Source organism: Tinamus guttatus, unplaced genomic scaffold (genome assembly GCF_059628265.1).
Source record: "Tinamus guttatus ecotype Peru unplaced genomic scaffold, ASM5962826v1 Tinamus_guttatus_pri_ptg000218l, whole genome shotgun sequence".
NCBI lineage: Eukaryota > Metazoa > Chordata > Aves > Tinamiformes > Tinamidae > Tinamus > Tinamus guttatus.
This window is the reverse complement of record NW_028288752.1, coordinates 4,772,530-4,795,409: the sequence shown is the minus strand read 5'-3', so window position 1 is coordinate 4,795,409 and position 22,880 is coordinate 4,772,530. Positions and strand designations below refer to the sequence as shown.

At 46.9% G+C, this 22,880-nt stretch overlaps 1 protein-coding gene across 1 annotated transcript in view; it reads left to right on the top strand.

Annotated features, from left to right (window-relative positions):
- The first annotated feature begins 1,063 nt into the window (after positions 1-1,063).
- Positions 1,064-22,880, top strand: part of ALMS1 (ALMS1 centrosome and basal body associated protein) — an 82,898-nt gene continuing 61,081 nt past the window's right edge. The window contains exons 1-4 of the mRNA XM_088524995.1: positions 1,064-1,138; positions 1,417-1,523; positions 2,230-2,328; positions 2,510-2,570. Coding sequence (XP_088381121.1) covers positions 1,064-1,138; positions 1,417-1,523; positions 2,230-2,328; positions 2,510-2,570 — 342 coding nt within the window. The remainder of the gene's footprint in view (positions 1,139-1,416; positions 1,524-2,229; positions 2,329-2,509; positions 2,571-22,880) is intronic.

Here is a 22,880-nt window from a genome sequence, read left to right as displayed (position 1 = left end):
GGAGAGCAAAACCGCAACCAGGCTCTAAATGGTAACAGCGGCTGCTGCTGAACTATTCCCGGGATGGGGCGCGCGGTGCCTTGGGTACGGCCTTCGGGGACCTGTGGCATGGGGGTGGATGCTCCTGGGATTCCCGGCTCTGTTCGTAGGCGAAACGGTGCTGTTTGTGCTCAAGGGAGAGGAGACGGGGAAGCTGCCATGGGAAGACCAACCTCAACCTCCTCTGTCTGCTTCATCCTCGCATGAGGCTGCAGGGAGTCGGAGAAAGGGCTGGCACCGGATATCCCGCCGCACCACGTGGCATTGGGAAGAGGAGCTGGTGGCCAGGGCAGACAGGAGGAGAGGGACAGGCAGAGGCAGCTGTGCTCACTGGAGAAGGAATTAAATTTTCCAAAGGGATGGGCTGGTTGACGGCAATATGGGGCGGCTGGAACTGCATTTTCCAAAGGGATGGCTTGAGAAGTGCTTAATGGCAGTATAAAGAGGAGGAGAAGGGGAGCACAGCACTCTGCAGGCCAAGATGCTCCCTCTGCAGAGCTGGGGACACCTTTCCGACTGCGAAACCTGCACCTGTGTGCCCACAGCTGGCCCCTGGGGAGGAACAAATTCCCAGGTGCTTTCTCCCATCCACAGGTATTTGTGGTTCATGGATCTGCTTTGCCATGATTTAGTCCAGATGCTTCCTGAAGCCTCAGCTCAGTGACGAGGTGCGTGTTTGGTGAAGGAATGGGTCTTGCTGCTTGTTGGGAAGCTGCCAGGTTCATTGGATACTCATGCTGCATTAGGGCTGGATGCACGGGATGGTCCCAGGAATGGAGGTAGAAATTGAGGGGTTTTGTGTCTCCGGCATTTCCTTCCTCCTTCCTTGGTTTTGAAAGCACAGGTACCCGGCACTTCCCTCCATGCTCACCTCTCCAAACACTTCTCCATTGCCTCCAAGCCGGCAGTTTTGGGAGAGCCTCCACGCAACCCCATGTGCATGTGCTAAACCCGCACGCTGCTCGCACGGGGCCTCCTGCCGTACTAGTCCTTTCCTCCTGGCCATCAAAACCTCTCCGTGGCGATGGGTGAAGCCGGGAAGTTCTTCAGAAGAGCCTGCTCCCAGCAGTGCCAACATCTCCCAATGGCTCCTTTGCAGGTGAGAAACCACTGCAAACCTCCAAATTACCTTGGGCAATCACTATCTTGTGGAGCAAAGCAGCTCCTTTACGCACTGCCTGAAGGAAAAGGGTCGGAGAAGGGAGCAGCATCCATGGAAGCCTGCAAAGGAGGATGGCAGCATGCGACGGAGCAGTGATTCCTCCTGGGAAGGCCCCTGGGGACAGGGCGCTCTGACCGGTCACTGCCCAGGCGCTTGATCCCATCTCGTTGCCTTCGCTCTCCCGCTCTGATCGCTCTGATGATTCCCCGTTCCAGGAAAACGTGGAGAAGACATCGCTCTGCATTGCCATGGCAACTGGCACGCCACCAGCCGTGCGGCTCCGCTCTGGCCCTATTCCTGGCGCTGCGCAGGGGCCGGGAAGGTGGAGACCTCCATCCTCTCCGTGCTCCAGCCCCGTTGCCTTCCTCTGCTTGATTCCAGAGGCTCCCCAATAACAACATCAAACCCGGCCTCGCCAGCAGTGCCAGCTCTCCACAAGAGCAGTGTTCCTGCTCTCTCCTCCTTCGCGTTTCCCTGCTGCAATATTTTTAGCAGGTGCTTTTTTGGGCAGGAAGGGCAGGCAGGTTGATGGGGCTCAGGCTGGGCAGGGCTGAGGGATGCAAGGGCTGTCAGGAGGATCTGCTGGGCAGCCAATGGGAATGATTCCCAGGAATAAACTGGAAGAGGACAATTTTTTTTTTAGCAATTGCCTTGGTAAAAATATGCCCGCCTTGCCAGGCATGGGGTCTTTCGACTACTGCACTTTGATTTTTTTTTTTTTTAACTTGACTTTGGTTTATTGGCTGGAAGGCTGCAAACTCTCCCAAGCCAGCCAGCTTTCCAGCTTGAATGAAATGATTCATTGAAGCTCAGACTGGTCTTCACCACTCATTACCAGGTTGATTCTTAATCACCTGCAAAAAAATCTGTGCTTTTAAAAATGAAACATTCTCTAAACCAAGCTACTGGACTGTTTCACATAGAAAAAGGCTGAAGCCAAATGTTTCGCACTTCTTTTTCTTTTTTTTTTTAAGTTTCTTTCAGTGCTTTTTCAGCTGAAAATCACAGCCTTCGTGTTTTTCCCCTAGGCCTCCTGGCATTATGCTGCAGCGGCTCTTTGGCTCTGCCAGCCCAGTCCATCACGTGCAGGGAGGCAGTTCGCAGCCCAAAGCTGTCCGAGTGAACCAGTGACCCAGGCCAAGGGGCTGGAGTGGACCCTGGGGACCCAGAGACCTTCGGACACAACTGCGGAGCCTGAAAGAAGCCCCTTGTTGGAAAGACACCAGGAGGCTCCACCCTTTGGAGGATGCAAAATCCATTTGCTACTTGAGCTGGGTGAGTTTCAGGCTCCAGGCTCCGTCCTTGCAGCCGATATGGTGAGATGGTGGATATGGTGGAGGTGACAGATACAGTGGAGGTGATGGATATGGTAGAGGTGATGGGTACAGCAAGGTGTACCAAGGACATCTGCCCCGAATTGAGCACAGGTGCTGGGGCAATTGGCCCCTGCACCACCAGTGTCGTCAGACCGAAAAGGAGAGCAGCCTGGAAATCAGATAAGGAAGTTCATTAACAAATCATTAGAATAAAATCCACTTCAAGGGAGCGGACATGAGAAAACAAGGCGGCTGGGGAGGGAGGAGAGGGGCCCCCGTGCAGGTTTCCTTGCTCAGGGAGAGGAAGAGCCCTGAGGCTCTGGCTGCCTTTGCTTTGTCTGGACCCATCCCTTTCTCGATGGGCACTGGCTGAGATCCGTGCCGTGCTGTGGATTCCTAAGGGTGATGACAATTCCCAAGGGGCTTCCTAGACAAACCTGGAAATAATAGCACTCTTTTTGGACCCACCGGCACCAAACTGGCTGAGGACGGGCAGAGATTGGTGCAGAGGCAGGAACTAATGCGGTTTGTCACATCCCACATTGCTTTTCCAACCGTGGTCCGAACCACCTCCTGCAGCTCTTGAATCGTGCTCAATTAGTGGCCCCTCTGATCGCAAAGGGAAGCCGGCCGGTGCTTGCTCTGAGATGAAATTATCCCCCAGCTTTTCATTAGTTACTTGCTTCCTTGACCAGCTTGCTATTCTTCTCAGGAATGCTTCCAAGAATTGGGAGAGATGCTCCCCTGAATCATTAATCAGAGCAGCATGATGATTTATTAACTCTCCTCTCAATGAAATAAAATCATCAGCCTCCAGAGTCAGCTTTCTATGCCATCAATTCTTCCTCCCAAGTAAATTTACAGGCTGTCACTGGTAGCTGCTCGAGAAGGCAAATCCATCTATCAACTTCTGATTTGTTGCTTGTGTTTGGAAATTACTAATTGACATTTGTATCTGAAATACCAGAGTGAAATAATATCTTTTTTTTACTAGTATTAATTGCGTTAATAAAAGTTAATGATATTCATGCCAAAAGTTGGAAGTGCGTGGAAATTCATGAAACTCTTCCATTTAGCTGCTCTGGTCTCTTGACATGTAATTAGGAAAAGCATTAAATACAGTGCTCTGCAAATTAACATAAGTTGTATCTACAACACAATTCCTCAATTTAGCTATGAAAGAAGCATGATTTGCCATCTCAACTGCAAAAAACTGGCGGTTCAACCCAGGCTTAAACTGAAAAAAATGTCATTTTCAAATGTATATATCAGAGTGCACAGGAATTTTTTACCCCAGGTCACTTTCAGTGAAAAATATCATGGGAGAACACTATTTTTGCCTACCTTTAAATAACTCTTAACCTGCATCTTGAGGTAAATTGCTGCCAGAACCTGCAAGGACATAGCAAGGGGGACGTGACAACATACAAACGCTCCTTGGACTTTCCTCTAAGCCTCCATCAGTGGCCAGGGACAAACTACCGCTCTGGAGTGCTCTTTGGCTTCATTTGGAAGGACCAAACTTACGTTTCTGCTTCAGGTAGAGGTGCCTTTGCCGTGACGAGGCAGTGAGGTTGTGTTTTGGGGTTGTTGTGTCGCACATCTGCACTCCGGTGCCTCATCCAGGTTGGCAGGGCGTTGGAGGCCTCTCCTTGCTGCCTGTTCATGCTTGTCACCAGGTCCAGGCCAGAGCAGCTCCATCCAGGGGAACAACAGGCTCCTGGAAATCTGTGTGTGCAGAGCACAGACAACAAAGTCATGCCAGGCCAGCTCCTTGCTTCACGGCCATGTATCACCTTACTGGGATTAACTTGAACAGGGAGCACATCACGAAATGCTGCCGTGGGAAAGCGGAATGCAGGCACTAGCCTGAGCTGGAAAGCGAGGCACAGGGGCTGGAACTTTCCTATGAACATATGAATCACCATAACGTCTCACTTCAGCAATAGTATTGACAAGTAGTCTGAAAAGCAGTAAGAAATAGGAACTCTCAAGAGTTGGTTTTGCAGGAACGCTCTGGAGATGTTCAGCTCCTTTTTGATGCCAACCAAAGGGTCATTTCACTCCCTTGCATCTGCCCAGGGAGGGATTCCAGCAACACCTGGAGGGCTTTGCCTTTGGCAGCAGTGGGATGGGGTGATGGAAGTATAGGGAAAGTGACAGCAGCAGCCAATCCTGTAAATATTCCTGAGGTCTCTGGCCAGAAGCTGTGGAGAATGGAGTGCTCCAGCGTTTGATGGTGGTCCCAGGACACTCCCTACTCTTCGTGTCCACATGATGAACAGTCTTCTGTTGCCCCAGCTTTCTACTTCAGCTTTCAGCTAGTGATTTCACTTCACATTTCAGCTCTCCTGGTCCCCAAGCCTTCCTCAGCGTGCGTCCTCTTCCCATCAGTGCCTGTTAACACTCGGTTACGGCAGTTCAGATGCAGGGAAATCCACCCCAGTCGACGAGTAGAGCCGTTAGCATCAGTTGCACAGTTTATATCCAGCTGTAAACAAGCACGGCAGCTGAGAAACAACTAGGGACCGAGAACCAGGATATCTCACGAGGTCTGCAGGCAGTCACTAACAGTGCGTTGTGCCATTTATAAAGCACACAGTACTTGGAGCAGGAATATCGGGCTGTGATTGCAGCCACATAATCCCACAGCACAAACGACAATTTGACATGACTGGACGTGTGCGAATGGACTGATAGGAGCCACTTATATTCTGGGGAGAAGCACGCACCTCTCGCCATGTACTTGATGGTGGCTGTGATTTCTTCTCCTCAGATGCATCCAGAAGGAGGTTGCGGCCTGCCCTGAATGATCTCCCCAAGGGTTCAGACATGCTTACGCTGAGAGGACGAGGAAATGACACATGAAGCTCCCAAAACTGCTAGATGGGGCGAGCAGCACCGAGGAAGCTGAACTCAGGCTCCCCGAGCCTTGCATGAGCAGCATTTCCTCACCCACGGTTGTCTCTTCTCACTTTTAGCCACGTGCATCTTACTCGCAGAGGCCGAGAGGAGCAGAAAACGGCCTGGAGCTGCAGGGCATTAAACAAACCCAACGCGAGCCGGCGGAGCACGAGCAGAAAGCCATGAGGGCCTCCCTGCTCTGCCACAAGGAGCCGGCGCGGAACCGGAGTCGCTCCGGATGGAGCGCGCTGGGTTCAGCTCGGTGACAAACACAGATAAATACAACCGGCACGGAGCAAACAGCGCCTGCAAGGACAGCGCGCGGTCTCCATAGAAACACCTGGCAATGGGGTCTGACGCTCACAGGAATAATCCCGCAGCCTGGCAGCGCGGTGAACTTCCTTCTCGGCACTTCTGGGGTTTTTTAAGGAAAGTGGAAGGTAATCCCTGGAGACAAGGCCGGGCGCAGGGCACGGACGGACACGCCGTCTCTGCGGTTGCGGCAGCTCGTGGTGACAGCCGCACGCCACGCGCGCCCGCTTCGCCCGCGCCGCTCCGGTTCACGGCTAAAAATAAGCAGAAGAAGGAGCTGAGTCTGCTCTGACGAACCGTGGGGCAATGGATAAAAGTAACCAGCAAAGCTCCCGAGTGGGGACATTGCCAAAGCTATGTCAGCTCAGTGTCGGCCCTTTACACCTCTGCCCTGGAAACGTCACAAAATCAGCGAGTTCCTCCGAAAAAATAAACCTTCCTTTCACATATGGCCAGGAAAATATTGAGAGATGAGGATGAAGTCGGCACTGCTGATCCCAAGTGTTTGGCAAATACATTGATGTCTCCCCAAACTGCTACACGCATGGAGACCAAGTTCTGCTTTCTTTTTTAAAATTTGCTTTTGCATGGAGGAGCTACTCACACTTCTGTCTAACCAGCGTGATTCCATGAATCTAGGTTAGCCAGTAACTAGGCTCCTAATTGAGGTTATATTTCCTGGAGGGCAGGAAACACTCCGGAGCTCCTGAGGATGGAGTCTCCCCCGCTGCGGGTGCATCCCGGCTCCACACCAGGGCGAATCCTGGGCACACACCTGCCCATCCCTCGGCATCCGCAGCGCCTGCGCACACCAGGAAGCCCCTTTGGCTGCAGCGAGCTTGACTAGACTCTCTGGTGAGGTGACGGAGGGGAGCAGGGTCCCTGGTAAGAAATCTCCATCCAGTTTGGTTGAAATGTAGGTCGAGTCAGGGCCTGACTTCCGCTGCAGCCTTGCCGTGGCTGCTGCATCCCACTTTTCCTTGCAGGAGGTTCTGCATGGAGCATAATAAATACAACAGAATTCCTTATGTCAATAGTCTTCCACCCTTTGCAGGTTGGACTTACTGTGTTCGGGACTAGGTTTATTTTGTGCCTTGAACATGCTTTGAAACCGTGGTGGGAAGAGACCTAGCTACACCTCATCCACCCATCCCTCTCGTCCATGTGCTGGTCACCTATAGAGAGGAAGTGGATGTGGGAGGTCCGTGTCGTGACCACTAGGTTCCCTGGTCTGGCTGGCAGAGGCTTTGGGACTCCACAGTCACCTGCCTGTGGTCCAGGCCTATCCTTCACGACACACGGTAGGGAATGAAACACACTTGGGATGCTGGACCGTGGGATAGGGAACTTCCTCACCCTCCAAATCATGGGGCTTTCTGCAAACTGCCTCCTGGAAATGCTTCCTGGATGGTGCCAGCTCCAAACAACCTGCGCTAAATAAAAGAGCCAAAACTAGAGGGAAGCCTTGATAGTTTTCTCCTATGTCCATAAAACCAACCAGGAGGAAGATAGCGGAGCTGCAGCCCTACATTCCCTTTGAAATTCACTAGGGAAATGTAACTGCTTACTGTAACGCAGGGAGCATGGATTGACTGCTCAGCGGCCCCTGAGGATGGGGATTGATTTGCAATTATATTAATGACTTGCTGCAGAGGAACGCGATGAGATTTAATTCATTCAAGTCTGTGAAGTACTTCAGAAAGCCCTGTGAGTATTCTCTGCCCAATCTTGTGCACGCCACCAGTCATCTGCAGAGCTGAGGCTGAAAGAATTGAGGAGTGAGAGCTGTTTGCTGTAGGGATTTTCCTTTGGGAATTTTGCTGGTGATTTTAATGGAGCCAAAATTTCTGGCAGGTTTCTAACATATCTCGGACTTTGGGCACACAGACACATTTTATGTCATATACAACTCTGTTTCATGACTCTTTAGTCTGCATTCTCTTTTCCTCCTCCTCCCATAAAAATAAATAAATTTTATTTCTCAGGAAACATCTATTTCCTGAATTCAATTACTAATAGTAAAATGTCTAACAAACACAAAGCATTGGGAGCTGGAGAGTTGCCGGGAAAACTTTTGGAGCATCTCTTTTCATTCCTGAAAAGAGACATGAAAAGAGATTATGTTTTGTTGGCATTGTTGTGACTTCCCGGGATGATCTGCAGATAATGCTTTGAACATATATTACATCAGAAGATGTCACCTGCACTTTCTCCTCATTCTCTTTGGTGATTAGAACATCTCACTAAACTGCTCCAGCTTCCTCTGCACTCACTGTATATGGTGATTAATAACATTCGATGCTTCTGATGTGTTAAATAAAATACCGCAGATTCTTTGCAAATGCCAGAGTCTTGCCTAAACTGAGCTGGGAATGTTTTCTTCCGTTTGTCAGGTTTCACTTCCCCAGTTTCATGTTTAAGCTCATGAAAAACAGGCATTACATTTCAATTTCCATTGAATCATAGGCCCCAATAAGTCGCTGGAGCTAAACAATTTACACTAACTGAAGACCTGACTCATAAAACTTGGCTGGTGTTGTTGAATTGCTCTTCCAGAGAAGACAAAGCTGAGGCCATAACCCCCAGCGGGGCGTTGTTTGAAATCCAGTGGAGCAAGAATATCTATATTAGCTCTTCATTATTATCCATAGAACTTGTCAGATCAGGAAAACTAGGGAATCAAATTATGCAATATGTATATGATGAGCTCCTGAACACGTTAGTCTACTTTTCACAGAGGCAATACAACCCTTATCTCCCACTGTACGCACAGAAGAGGGACGCATCCTGTGCCACGTGCTCTAGGTGACCCTGCATGTGCAGGGGGGTTGGACTCGATGTCCTCTGGAGGTCCCTTCCAACCTTAAGCATTCTATGATTCTATGATGCAGGAGATCAGACTGCTCCAAGCAGGGAATGCCAGAGGGAAGGCTGCCTGTGCAATCCTCTGCAGGCTGATACCAGACTATGTCAGAACTGAATGATCAGGGCACAGCCATCCTTGTGGTCCCAAACGTGATCCATGTCAGCAGTGCAGGGGGCCATAACTCCTCACTGTGGAAGTCTGGCCCTCCTATAGAGCCAGGATACAGCCTAGCACACATGCTGATCCGGAGAGCACCCCTGGGCTCAGGTCATCCACAGTGCCAGAGAAGCAGCCCCAAAATCAGCACCGGGAGTCACTTGATGTGTCCTGACATCCTCCACATATGACAGACGATCTGCAGAAGCCCTGTGGCCTTGAGTGGCAGAGCCCAAGCGGGGTACCCAGATGTGTCACTAGCTGATTGCTGACAAAAACCTGCTTCCTGCTCTCCTGCTTCTCCAGTCTCTTCTGCTACCTGCTCCTTTTCTCCTCAGCTCATTTTCTCTCCCTCTTTCCTTTTTCCCAGTCTCCTGGGAGACATGTACCTCACCTCTGCTCCTTCTCTATTAGGGACATGTACCTCTCCTCTCCATGGTGACTTTTGAAGATGGGCTCCTGCGTACCTCTCCTCTCCACAGTGACTTTTGAAGATGGGCTCCTGCTCTTCATGTCAGCGCAAATCATTCTTGGCACTGGTCAAGTAAGTTCTGCTGAGTTCTTGTATTCCTAATGCATCCTATTTGTTGTAGGAGCAAGCAGAGGACACTCTGTTCACATCCAGGAGCTGTGCAGGGCTGAGTTATACTCATCCAGGGCAAACACATTCAGAGAACATGACTGCAGAGCTCCCATAAGACTTCCTGACCAACAAGAGAAAAAGCCAGATTTTCCAAAGATATTTATCCAAGCACATTTAGGTGGATTCTTCTGGAATAAGCATCTCCATGACCATCTTGCATTTTACAAGTATAAAATATTTTTTAATCTGGCAAACCAATATATTTTTCTCCTCCCCTCACTCCTGAAAACCACAGAATGGTTTTATCTGAAACATTACACAAAATCTCAGCTGGAAAGAGACATTTGTCCTGAAAATAACACTTGTATGCACAAGTACAGTTTGGCAAAAGCAATTGAAATCAGGCCCTGGAAATGCTGGGCTGTCCTAATGATCAGAGCAGTTGGGGCCAGAAGAACCAGAAAAGGTCTGTATTGCTACCAAAGCAACAGTTTCTTTAGCTTTATGTGCATGAAACCAACTACATTTTAGTTCCACCTTTGGCTTCCATACCTTGGCAAAATGTTAAATCCAACAGCATCTACTGCCTTTTTTTTTTTGCACTACGAAGAGTTTTCACCCTTGCTTCATGATAACTGCACTGCCCCAAGGTCAACAACAGGTACGTTTCAGTGACAGAATTATGGTTCATCAGAGAATGAGCAAGTGTCTTAATACACACATATCTTGTCTTTCTCAGGAGGCAGGATTCTAAGATCATCTGGAGATCTGAGGTTAGTTAAGGCAGACCTTGTCTCACAAGAACAAACCCTGAATTTGTGTTGCACTGATTTTCAAAGGAGATCAATTCTAAGCTGCTAAAATCCTAGCATAGTGGATGACAAATACATAAGCTAAGGGCATCTTGCTTCACAGATGGAAAGATTCAAAATCGTGCTGATAAAATTACTGAAAACTGTAACACACCCACAACACACAGGCTACCATGTATTTTTTGCATGCAAATTCCGGGTGATCCTGTAGCTGAAAATGGCAAGCTGAAAAGCAACCTGAGGGAATGCAATTCCTTCATATAACTTCGCATCCGAGAATAATGATACATGTCAGCTCTGGAGATATGTGTTGAACCAGCCAGAAGGATTCAGAACGGTTGGCAAAACAGAAGTGCCAGTCACTGTGAAAGATCAAGAAGTTACCCTTGGCTTATTGTGGGCAAGTCAAGGAGAAATGAAAACCAAACAGGGAAAGGGGTAGTATAATGGAAGAGAAACTGAGAAAGAGATGGAAGTAGAAGGGATAACATACACATATGCTGCTGGAACACGTGAGTAGGGTCAACACATATAGGCCATTGCCGCATCATGAAGGCACACTGTGCTTGAACTCAGGGGAAGGGAATGTCCAACAGCAGCAAGCTTGCAAAGAGGAACGCACCCTGCTCAGCGCAACAGTGCCCTCAGAGAGGTTGTCCTGCATCCTCGGACCAGGACAAATGAAGCCTATGCTTCATTTCATGCTTCATTCCCTGCCCATGAAGGCAGCTGCAGGTCCCCAGGCTCTCTTGAAGAGGTGCTGAAGCAGGCTCAAGACTAGCCTTATGTGTGCCAAGATTTCAGACCTCTTCTTTCCCGCTGTGGGCTGGGGCTTGGGCCAAATGCCTGTCCTGGCTTGGGCTATCTGTTAAGGAGGTTTATTTGGTCTCATACTCTGCTTGGAGAGCTACAATGGGATAATATGCTATTACTTACCTTCCCTGCCTGACATATTCAGGCTAACTCACATGCAACACTGAAGGAAAAAGAGGCTTCCCCACCTGGAGAACTTTGCTCATGAACTACGATGACCAATGTAAGGGACAAGGTGGGCAGTGACAGAAGAACCAGTGAAGCCTGCAGGCTTATTCAGCGCCTATTGTAGCTCACAGCTGGGTCCACCTCTATCTTGCAAGGCTTTAAATAACGGACTTTATAAAGCCTTCCTGTGCTTGGGACATTCATAACATTTGATTTAAACTGCCCAGTGTCTACTGGCCAATTATTAGTTTGTTCCTTTAAAATTAAGGAGATGGAGAGACAGGCAGAGACCAGCCTAATCGGGATGTGAACAGCTCAGTCTTGCTCCCAAGGAATTCAGGCTCCTGATGTTCTGGGGGGAGCTCTGGGAATGAGTACGGACAACTTCCACTTCTCCAGTGTGGATTCCTAAAGCCCTGCGTGGGCAGTGACCAGCCAGGCAAAAGTCAACGTCACGTCTTGTTGGCAACAGGCTTTGATAATGCGTGCGTGTGAAATACCAGCCTGCTATTTCACTATATTCACACTATATTTCACTATTAGTATATACCACCCTGACCACATCTCAGTAGTCATGGAAGGGAATCAACACTTTTAGTCAATCACTATTTTAGATTCGTTTCTGTACTGAAAGGAGTGGGGGAGACCATGAAAAGGCTGAAGGAGCACAGACAAAACGAGTCACCGCAAAAGAGTGGGTCATTTGGGTGAGGACGGGCTATGCATTTGCTCTTAATCTCTGTGCCTGGGATTTTGGGGATGTAACTGAGGAGCTGACCACCTTATGGAATGTAAGTGGATGTGTGAGCCCTCCGAAGGCTGCCTTATGGGGTTTTGTTTTGTCTTAGTAACTGAAAATTACAGATTAAAAATAGGGAAAAACACACTGTAAATATGTGGCTCAGCAAAGAAATCTGCAGAGGGTAATTACAAATATATATTTTTAAATAAACTGGAGAAGTTCAATGCTAGTATAAATTGCCTGCATTTCTACGGTCCCTCATGCCCCAGTTCTGCTCAGATGGCATAAAGAGCATAGCAAATATAAGCATTCATTTTAAGGTGACGTGAACCATTCTCTAGACTCCACTGCCTGATCTCCTATCAGGACTATATGGGAGGTCAGATGCCATCTATACAAGTGGGGAGCCACATACAGACAGAAAAAAAATAAGCCCACCTGTGTGTCTCAGGGATTGAACGGACCATTCCACTAACTCTCATTGCAATTTATTCTCACTTCTACTCATCAGCAGTGCCTACCTCAGGGATGGGGCTAGTGGCATTTTCCTTTCCACTTGGGAAAACTTTTGCAAATGGTAATGAGAACAAAGGGTATCTAGGATGTGTATGAAGAGATCCTACACCTTTCCTGGGCATGTTATAGATTGATTAATAAAGTGCTTAGAAAGCCATCTATATGAGATGTTATGTAAGAATGAGTTATTATTATTAAAAAATTCAGTTATCAGCCAACAGGTGAAATTATCGGCAGAATTGTACTTTTATCAAACATCTCTCATTTTACTTTATTTCAGATTTCTTTTATCATCCTTTAGCTGCAGGCTGGCAGTCCTCATACAACTTAACTGGACTTCAATCAAGGGTACTGAATGCTGCATCATTGGATAGCTCTGCGCAGCGTGGCTGAGTAAGCGAGCTCATCCCAGGCACCAAAGAGACCACGTAGTAAAACCAACCAGAATTCATCAGGGGGTTGAAATGGGCACGAATGATTTAGAACTGGCAATAGCTGAGGCCTGAATGTCACTTCCATCACCAAGGCAGCTTTGAGCATCAGCAAAGCAAGTGGCTGCCACCCTCGTGGGGAGCTGTGGGCTGCGGAAAAGGAGAGCTGCCAATGGGAAACATTCACTATTCCCCAGCAGCAGTTGTTTTCCATCAGAACTGGCAAACTGCTGTGGCAACGAAAGGCTAATTTTCTTTCTCCTCTTCTTGAGATGTTGGGAAGTTAATGACACCACCACATAAATCCTCACTTAAGAGGGAAGAGGCCGGAGCTGCTGATCTGTGCTTATTTTCGAGGCAGGTTTAAGCACAGTGGGGAGCAGCGTAGTCTGTGCTTACTCTGCTCTGTGCACCTCAGGTATCTTGTGTTTCCAGTGCACAGATGACCTACTTTAGAGAGGAGCTGGAGGGAGCATTTGGCAGGATGGCGACGAAAAGCTCATCGGTGCTGTCACGATGGGAATTCCAAGGGCAACTCGTTCCAATAAGTCAGTGACAAAGCAAAGGTTCAGGTGATTTTTCAGTAGCTACCTCTCCCAAAGGATTCACTGTCCCGGTCGTGGCGCCGTTTCAGAAATTACTTTCTCTCTAAGCATTCGGTCTATAACCCTTTCAGCACACTAAATATCTCCAGTATGCATTTGTACCTTGCCTAGTTTTTCAGACCTTATTTCTGACTGGGGAATTTTAATGTGCCAAGACATAAATATTTCCTTTTATTACTAGATTTCCCAGGAGTATATCTAGAATTTACCAGGTTTTGGGGATACGAAAATGGAAAAAAAGGGCTATGTAGAAAACATTTATTGATAATGTAATGTAATCAAAATTTCTGCCCAAGGAAATCCTTTCTCCTTCTTGACTATATTGAGAATGACCACCCGAGAGAACTGGATCCCATAAAACACACTTTTATGACTCTGTTGCTTTTATACTGTTCTCCCCTTCAACATGCTCCTGCCTCTGCCAAAACTTCTCATGTATCTGTTATTTGCTACATGTTTTTTTCTGATTGCCCCATTTAATTTATGATGCTATTCTCTACTAAAATAGATAACCTGCTTGGCAGAATGTATTCCTAAAATAATCAAGTTCGTTAATGTGATTAAGAGCAAATTCATTTGCTGCTTCTGCTATGCAATATTAAATTGAAGAAAGAGCATTTAAATAGGCAGTTTCTCATGTAAGTCTCTCACTTTCATGAAGTATAAAAACTCAGATACTTTTAAAGGGTTATATGCAAAAATAGTACTGTATTGTACTTCATTGGTAAAGTAACCCAAAAAAAACTTCTATGAAGTAAGAAAGAAACCAAATGTTAAGCATTGTAAGTTCCAGACATTCACGGCATGACTAATGCTAAAATGATGAATTTAGACTGGTCAGAAACCAAATAACAAAGATTCTATAAAATACCAAACTATAAGAAGTAGATGATCGTGCAGTTGACTTAGGGTAATAGTTTATGATTAGCAAGATTTTAGCTGTAGAGCTAAATTTGGACCCTTAATTTACTTAAACTAAAATTGTTCAGGCTTGTTACATCTTTTTCTTAGCCAAGCCTGAAAATGAACTACAATTCCCTGTTACTAGTCTCATTTTTTAGGCTTAAAAGAGAAATAATTTAAGGCCGATGGGGCAGTTAAAGCTGAGGTAATATGCTACTTCCCCTAAAGAGCATTTGAGGAATAGAAGGTTCTGTACAAATTCAGGTCCTTTTTTCCCCTTGGTGAGAGTCAGAGACTAGCTGTCTGCTGCTATGAATGTGTTTTACGGAATGTTTCTTACCGAAGCGTCCCCAAGCCCTGCTCAGAGGCAAGGGCCACGCTGCAACGTGTGCTGTACGGACACAGGAATAAAAAAGGCAGTCTCCGGCTCCAGGAGCTGACGGCCTAAGGATAAGGCAAGATATAACAGATGGAAACGGACAGATGGAGCAATGCAAGGAAACAATGATACAATGTTAATCAGCATGACAGGAAGTAATCTCAGCACCCCAGTAGTCTGTTAGGCAGCTTTTCGTGCAGGAATCACAGCAAAACACGGGGAAAGAGCACGAAGGGGCTTGCGAAGAGCTAACACGGAGGCAGTGAGGGCTGGGAGCACCGGCTGCCTCCCGGCTGCGGGTGGAAGGCGAGGGGTGCGAGGTGAGCAAGGCAAATGGGGCCTTGGGAAGGAGGACCAAAACCAAGTTGGAGGCAACGCAGAGCAGGGAGCACTAGGAGGATGCAGCAAACAAGCAAAAACATCCATTATCACAGAAGCAGTACCTGGATTTGTGTTTGTCTGGGATTGAAGGGATGTAAGGGGAAACCACATGGCACAGCCTTGGGACACCTACGTCAGAAGTGAGAAGGGAAAGATTATCCAAAGAAAATACCAAAGCATCCATTACAGAAGTAGAAGGTTGTCAAAGTAGGACAAGACTTCCAGAAGATCACTGTAACTTTTGGAATGGACTGTCAGGTTATGAATAGGGAGGATGAACTACTGTTTTTGAGATTTACCTCTAAAAAGTCACTAGGGATTCTGGAATGGGAAATTCCTGGGTATTGGAAGGGGTGTAGACTGCAGAAATGGAATCTGGGATGGATTTGGTATCTCCATCCTTGAAAACATTCAGAACTTGACTGAATAAAGTCCTGAGCAACCCAATGAACCCGTTTTGAGCAGGAGGTTGGACTAAATGACTTCCAGAAATCCCTTCTAAACTAAGCTCTGCTATGACTCTGATAGCAATTATGAGGATTGCATTCAATGGCCTTAGAGATGGAGAGAGGAAGCAGGACGGGGCAGAAACGGGGGTCGCAAGTGGATTTCAGAGTTTTTGAAGATGATATAACCTGATGTATGATTGCCTTGTGAGGAGAAATTACCAGTTTAAGGAGGGCATAGGGGAAGGGTTGAAAACAAGTGCAAAGGAGACCATGAGGTAGTAAAAGATTTTTGAGGCAAGCGTGGGCAAGATGAGGAAACTCCTGCATTGATGACCCTGGAGGCAGAGAATAAAAGGCAGATAAGGGCAGGGAAGCACAGAGGTAGCTAAGGGTCACCATGTTTTTCATCCATGCTATTTTGGGAATCTTAGGCAAGATCCTGTGTGGACAGAGAAGCATAGCAAAGAACAAAGTAACAGCATATTACACCTGTAGCATCACTTGAGGTTGAATGAATTCGCTCAGGAGAACGAACACATAGTGGATGAAGTCACCCTTGCTCTCTGCTCTTGGGATTAATCAGACCAAAAATAGACTTTTATATCTTTGGCCAGTGGGTTCCTTATGAAGTCAACGGCGAAGAACAAAAACATCGAGGATATGCTTCATCTCATCCTAAAATAGGTGTCTAAAACAGATCAGCTGACTCATGCCTAAAAAGACAGGATCTTTCCCTACAGATTACAAAGGGAATTCACATTCATGAGCCCAGATTAGAAGTCTCACTGGAGAAATACAACTTCAGGTAACTCCCATGTGTCTATCCACCCAAAACACATTGCAGTCTGAGCGCAGAAACACAGAACTGATATCAGGGTGAGCTAAGACTAGGCAAGCCTGCAGTAGGAAAGAAGGGCAGGAGAGTCAAAGGTAGAAGAAAGAGAGTGGAGATAAGTAATGACTGTAGTAATGACAGAGAGATAGGAGGGCTGAGCGCAGAAGAGGATATGTCAGTACTGCTCATCATGGAAAAACTGACCGTAGATTAATCGTCAATGCTAAAAGAGAGCAAGCGGATTCAGAAATGACCCTCAGAAAAAAAAAGTGGAGAGTACTTAGGGAGTGGTTCCTCTTGAGTGTGAAAGCAAATAAGGGAGACAAGCATGAGCCTGGTTTGTAGCAGTTTATATCTTCATAGACCTTTTAGAAATTTCGGCTTTGGTCCTAACACAGGAGCACTGAAAGCACCTCTTCACATCAGGGGAATTCCACTGGTTGCAGCAGCCTGGGACAAGGTTAGTGAGAAGAGCATCCTCCTGGTGGATCAGTGTCTAGAAAAAATGCTGGCCAAGGAACTCACAACAGTAAAGCCAGCTTTCAAAACAGGGCATGAGGGGTAGGATTCAACTCACTGTTTCACATTTTAATGCAAACATTTGCATCTGAGTTAGGTGTCTGAGCTCCCTTTATAGCCAATTAAAGTCTGAGGATCAATTCTGTCGCCTAAACATAGGTGTCTAGTGCTACTTGAGATGCCCAGCGCTATCACATCTCCATTTCCATAAGGGCACAGGTCTCCCTAGCTCTGGTGTTCGATTTACCAGCTCCGCAGGGCTGTCTTGGGTTCTCTGCTACATCTCATGTGGCACTAGGTGCAGATCACAGAGTTAGCTCAATGAAGAGTAGGAATAATTCAGCTTGCTTTAAAGTAGACACCTGCTTCTGAGGAGCTGGATGCCTCCAAAGCATCCATGGAAAGTTGTCATTCCAGAAGGGAGAGGGCCTTCCTCCTCTTCAGCTCCAGGCAGATGTAGGAGTACCTCAGCTGGAACTAGGTGCTATATTTAGGCAGCTGGATCCCATCCTGGGTTGCCTCTGATTATAGTGGGGTTTACACACATAATCCACATGTAGAAACCTCTATGCAGGCACTTAAATGTTGGTGTTTTAATCAGCCATCTGAATTACATCCTTGGTCTTTAATTCAGGTACCCTGGATGCCAATGCACTAGGGTTTTTTGGTGGACTTAGAGCATGTTACTGATGAAGACAGATCAAAAACTTAAATAGACTCCTTAACGTCTCAAGCATAAACAGATGCCTCAGCTTCCATGGGCAGTCTCAGAGCCCTTATGCCTCCTGCAGATGGCATCAGGAAGATCTGTCTGCAGAGCAAGGTAACGTGGGGTACACTTGAAGGCTTGAAGTATCCAAAAGTCACTGACAGAACTAGATGAAACTGGTGTCTTTTTTAGCAGTCATTTGCAGCACAGAAACCAAGGTCCGAGTGGGTGATGAAGGACAAACTATTCGAAGGGCATTTGTTGTCAGAGCAAAATCATATTGTGGATGGCACAGACAGAAAGTGTATTGCAGGTGCTGTCCTGATTCCGTGGGTAAAGTACTCCGGTTTCCAGAACTGTCAGTTTGTCGCTTTTCATTCTCACTAAATCCACTTCTTTTTTCCCTAAATATAGCACATAACTCAAAGAATGTAATGTAGTGTTTTAGCTTGACAAGTTGGTTTATTCAGGCAGCTGATTTTTGCCAATTCAAAGGCTACTCCCTACAGACTCTTACCAGAAATGTCAGCATTCAATTGCAAACCTCTGATTTAATTTAAAAAACCCCCTTATATCTTCAAACATTACCTCAGCTGGAAAATCCACAATTAGCCATGCATTTTTTCTGAAGGAACTTCCCCCTGATTTATCTGAAACCTGGAGAACGACCCTATAAATCCATCATAATTTCCTAACACTTTCAGCTCAGGCATTAGAGATGTTGTGTGGGCAGATTTAATAGATTCTTTCTAGCTTCCTGGTGAGGAGAGGGGTTGCATAACATGTGAGTCAAGGCGCAGGTCTTGAATCTGGGACTGCCACACTTGCAGGACCTGCACTATGTGCTGTCAGGCGCAGTGTCAGTAGGCAGCACACTTTGCAGCAGTGATACAGCCTGCTCGTGGACCAATGGGGAAAGATCGACTACTGGATTTTCATTTTCTTTGAAATCAGGGCTCAGCAATACCTGTTTTTTTTTTTTTGGAAGGAAATTACTGGGATTCCTGTTTTTATCCCAGTTTACCTCTTCATGCTCTTAATTGCATCCAAATTTTTTTCACACCCAAGACATGGCTCTCTTTAAGGTACCCCAAACTGGGCTTTACTTAATGTATTTGGCATGTTATGAGTGTACTGAACTTACGTGTTTAACTATCCAAGGCACCTTCTGGGGCCACTTTCAAGAACCGCATACCCTCAGAGAGGGAATCCTGCGTGCGCTGAGTCCCATGCGCCTCGGGACTGCTGAGCACTGTGGTACCACCCAAGGCAGCCCCCTTAGGTGCCCCACGTTCACTGGAGTAAAACCGGGCCCAAGTTCCTCACATCATTTCATCCCATTAAATAATGTTTTTAGCTTAATCACGCTTTGCTCTTTTGAGATTGAAGACTGCAGCTAAATCCAGATTCTGTTTATCCCTCAACCTAATTTAGACAGAATCAGCTAATAAACCCGCATGCTTTCTCTGGCAGTGTCTCAGTAATTATGACAAATTGCTAGTACTACTGCAAACAGCAAAAAGAAAAATCTTTTATCAGCTCTCCTTCAAATGATTTCGACCTATTCGAGCTCCATTTCGTTCATTCTACTTCCTGTTTCTTTACCCTAGTAAACAACTGGTGCACAAAGCAGCCTTCCCATTCATACATTTATTTTCATCTTTCCTAAGAAGCACATATTCCTTGGTACCAGTGCTTTAATCATGATTTGTAACTTATTATTACTGTTATTATAATACCTGGTTTCATGTCCTGCATGAGCAGTTCGAACTCCTTCTCTTGAATTAATTCATATATATTTGAGCTTTTTCTTTTAACTGATCCCTCCCACTGTCCTCTCATTAATTGTATCATCTAATCAGTCTTCTCGAGTCTGAGCACTTTCTTTCTCCTTGCTGCCCACCCTTTTGCCCACTGAAATTCTTTGCTGCCATTCACCTGATTTTTCTTTCACTTTTACCAAGACTAGATATAAAGATTACACAAGTCTCTCCCACTAAATCAAACACATTTTAAAAAACACAAGCCAGGAAAATATAGAGTGGAGTAGCCTCTGCCAGCTGTAAGCTCTAAAAATACCTGACACTGATAATACTAATACCTCGAACCAAAAAGTATCATAGCTGAGATTTTCGAAGACAAGTGAGGGATCCTGTTGACCAGCTGCCAATAATGTTGAGTTTCCAAGTACTTCTGTGCATCCAAATCACTCTGCAAACTCAATTATATCTTTAGAAAAAAATATTTGGAAATCTTGTTTTGTTGGTGTGCCAAGAGGCTGGTTAAAAATTGCAGTAACTGAGGATATCCCAACCATTTCCAAATCACATTTCTCTGTGTTGTCTCTGGCTGCCTGGTATTTTCAGTTGTGGTACGGGCCAGGGACTCCTAACTAAGGGGTTGTAATATTCACAGTTCTCCAGAGCTGCTTCTATTATTCTTTTCTTTGAAGGCCAGCTGTAGTGTTCCTCAGTCTGCTTGGGTGCTTTTGCATTAGACATAAAGAAGCCCCATGCCAACTGTTTTGCAATTAATACGTCACCGGTACAAGTCAGGACCTGATATTTAAATATTTATTCCAACAAGATATTTGCGGTAATGACGGGTGCCTACATTTTATATTCTAACAAGGAATTAGTACATTCTTCAGGAATTAGTCCATTCTTCAGTTGCTTATTTTAATACATTGCACTTCACCTTTAAAAGCCCTTGGAACCGACAGTTTTGGGGAAAGCCCAGGCAGGTAGTGTTGTTCAGACCTGGCTCTCTTGATAGTCTTGCACAGCAATGGCCTGATTTTTTTAAAAAATCCTCCCTGTCTGATTTACATTTCAAGTGACATTTTATTGGAAAGGATTTAGCATATTACATCTCAGACTGAGTAAGTCCCTAGATATTGTTAGAAAATTAATAGAGTTTGAGCAGCTTCCTGTATGATGTGTAAGCGATAAACATTCAGAAAACCCTTCCTCCTCCCCTCCCTCCCTGTGAATTGCTCTTCTAAAAATAAAGGTATGACAGGATTTTGGTACTGTATGACAAGAGAAGCCCTTCAGTCACTTGCAGTGGAGAAAAAGCAAACGGCAAGCTTTCTCACAGATGACATTTGGAACTGTTATTAGCTCTACAGCGTATGGGCCAAATTTTGCACTCCTTTATAGCACTGTAATTAGGAAAATACAGCTCTGAAATCAAACAGGCTATTCCTTGTGCTTCCCGGTGCAAGTGCGAATAGGATCTCGGCTTCTTGCACGAGTATTTATTTCTTATTGAGGCCTCTCATCTTTGTCACCCCACTGTCCTTGGCACACACCCTTGCACTTGTTATGCTCTTAATCCTCGCTCTTGAATTACTAGGTGACAATTAGGGGGATGCACGTAGACAAGGACTGGGATAGGCTGAACCAGCGAATTTAATTGCATTCTTAATAGCAGAAGCGCTTGGATATAAAAATGGATTTTCTTGTCAGCATTTTGTTTCATTATAATTGTGTTAAGGAATGTTTTCCTTGTTATGTTTTAGTGCTCTGATTTATCCAGTGCTGAAAAATAACACCCAATTCACAGCCAGAAGAGACCGTAGACTGCCTTTTGGGAGACTCCACATTGGCTACATGGTGGAAAACTGCTATGGGGAGAATAAATAACTCAGGAGAAAGAAAAGGTTATGGAAGCTCCTTTATTTCCTAATCTGCTCCAGTTTCCCTCCACTTAGCAGAGAATGAAAATTGGTACCATTAATTGTCTTATATGCAAGGAAGTGGGCAGTTTGGAGCTATACTGTAACTGACAGCAGGATATATTGCTTGTATTGATAGCCGAAGAGCCTAATTGCTTTGAGAAGGAGCTCAATAAGTTTATGAAAGATTAAATGACATTCTGTCTGCAAAATAAAGTATTTTGAGCCCGTGCTAAATGACCCTTGGCGTTCTTGTGGGAAGCAAGCTCCAGACTATATCAGATCAATGATCTGCATCTTTTGCTGCTCTGGCTTCACCTGCCACCTGATCCGGATGCTTTAGAGAAGGGGAAATAAAGAAAACTCAGATTCCTCAGGAAAAGCGTCATGGTTCTGCCAGCAGAGAGGAGAAGCTTACATCAAGTCCTACAAGGATCGCTGTAAAGGATTCAACATTCAAATCCATCATTATGGATTCACCTGGACCCTGTACGGATTCCTTTGGACTTCCCCATATGCTCAGGCTCAAGTTGGCACCCATCCTCTCTCAAACCTAAGGGGAAAGATGTCAGTGGTGACCAACGAGCTAGACCACTTCTCCCTGGTCACTCCACCCTTTAAATAATCCAAGTGGATTTCACACCTGGGAAACTGCATCTCGGCTCTCCTGATTACACCCATGTAAGCTCAAAACACCTGCCATTAGGTTTTGCTATATTCTTGTTATTTAAGATGGAGTATTGCTTCTTTATGAACGGGCCAGCACAGAAGTCCTCGCCACAGGAACCACCCCAGAAACCTCCCAGTGGTGCAGCTCCTTCACCCTGATATCTTCTCCCCGTGTGCCCACCGGGCTTGAACCGATTTGGGAGGGGATGGTGGCTTGGTCGAGCTTTGCCGGGCCGCAGAGCCGAGACCCGCCTCCGTGAGGGGCTGCGAGGCGTGGGTTCCTATCACGAGCCGCATGCGGGCACTTCTAACAGGCGCTTCTAACGGCCCTTTCCAACGGCCGCTGCTAACACCGCCCGCCCCGGACGCCCCGCCCCGTCCCGCCTCGCCCCGTCCCGCCTCAACGGCCGCTCGCGGCGCGCATGCGCAGTACGTGCGTGGCGCGCGGTGGGGGGGCGCCCTAACGGCTCGGCGCGCGCGGCGGGCGCGCATGCGCGGCGGGCAGCGAGTCCCTAACGACGGGATGGGCGCGGGGGCCTGAGGCGGCCGCCGAGGAGGGTGGGGGCCGCGCGGCCGCCCATGGAGCCGGAGGAGGCGGAGGAGCGGGTCCCGGTGAGTGCCGGCAGCGGGGCGGCTTGGGCCGGGGGGCGGTAGCCTGAGCCTCTTGCCTCGGCCACTCCGTCTCCTTCCGCGGGAAGGGAGTCGGCGGCACTGGCCTGTCCCCCTTTCCGTCTTGTTTTGCCCCAGGAAGGGTCTATCTCCGGCTGATTCCTCCCCGTTTCTCCAGCACCTGGGCAGCGGAAGGTACAGTTGGTTCGGTTGTCCCGCCCTGGGGAAAGAAGGGCTTTAACTGCTTTCTTCCCTCCCTTCCTCTGGACATGGGAAGAGGGGCTGTGACTTACCTGATTTCCCCCTGGAAAAAGTTAGTGATT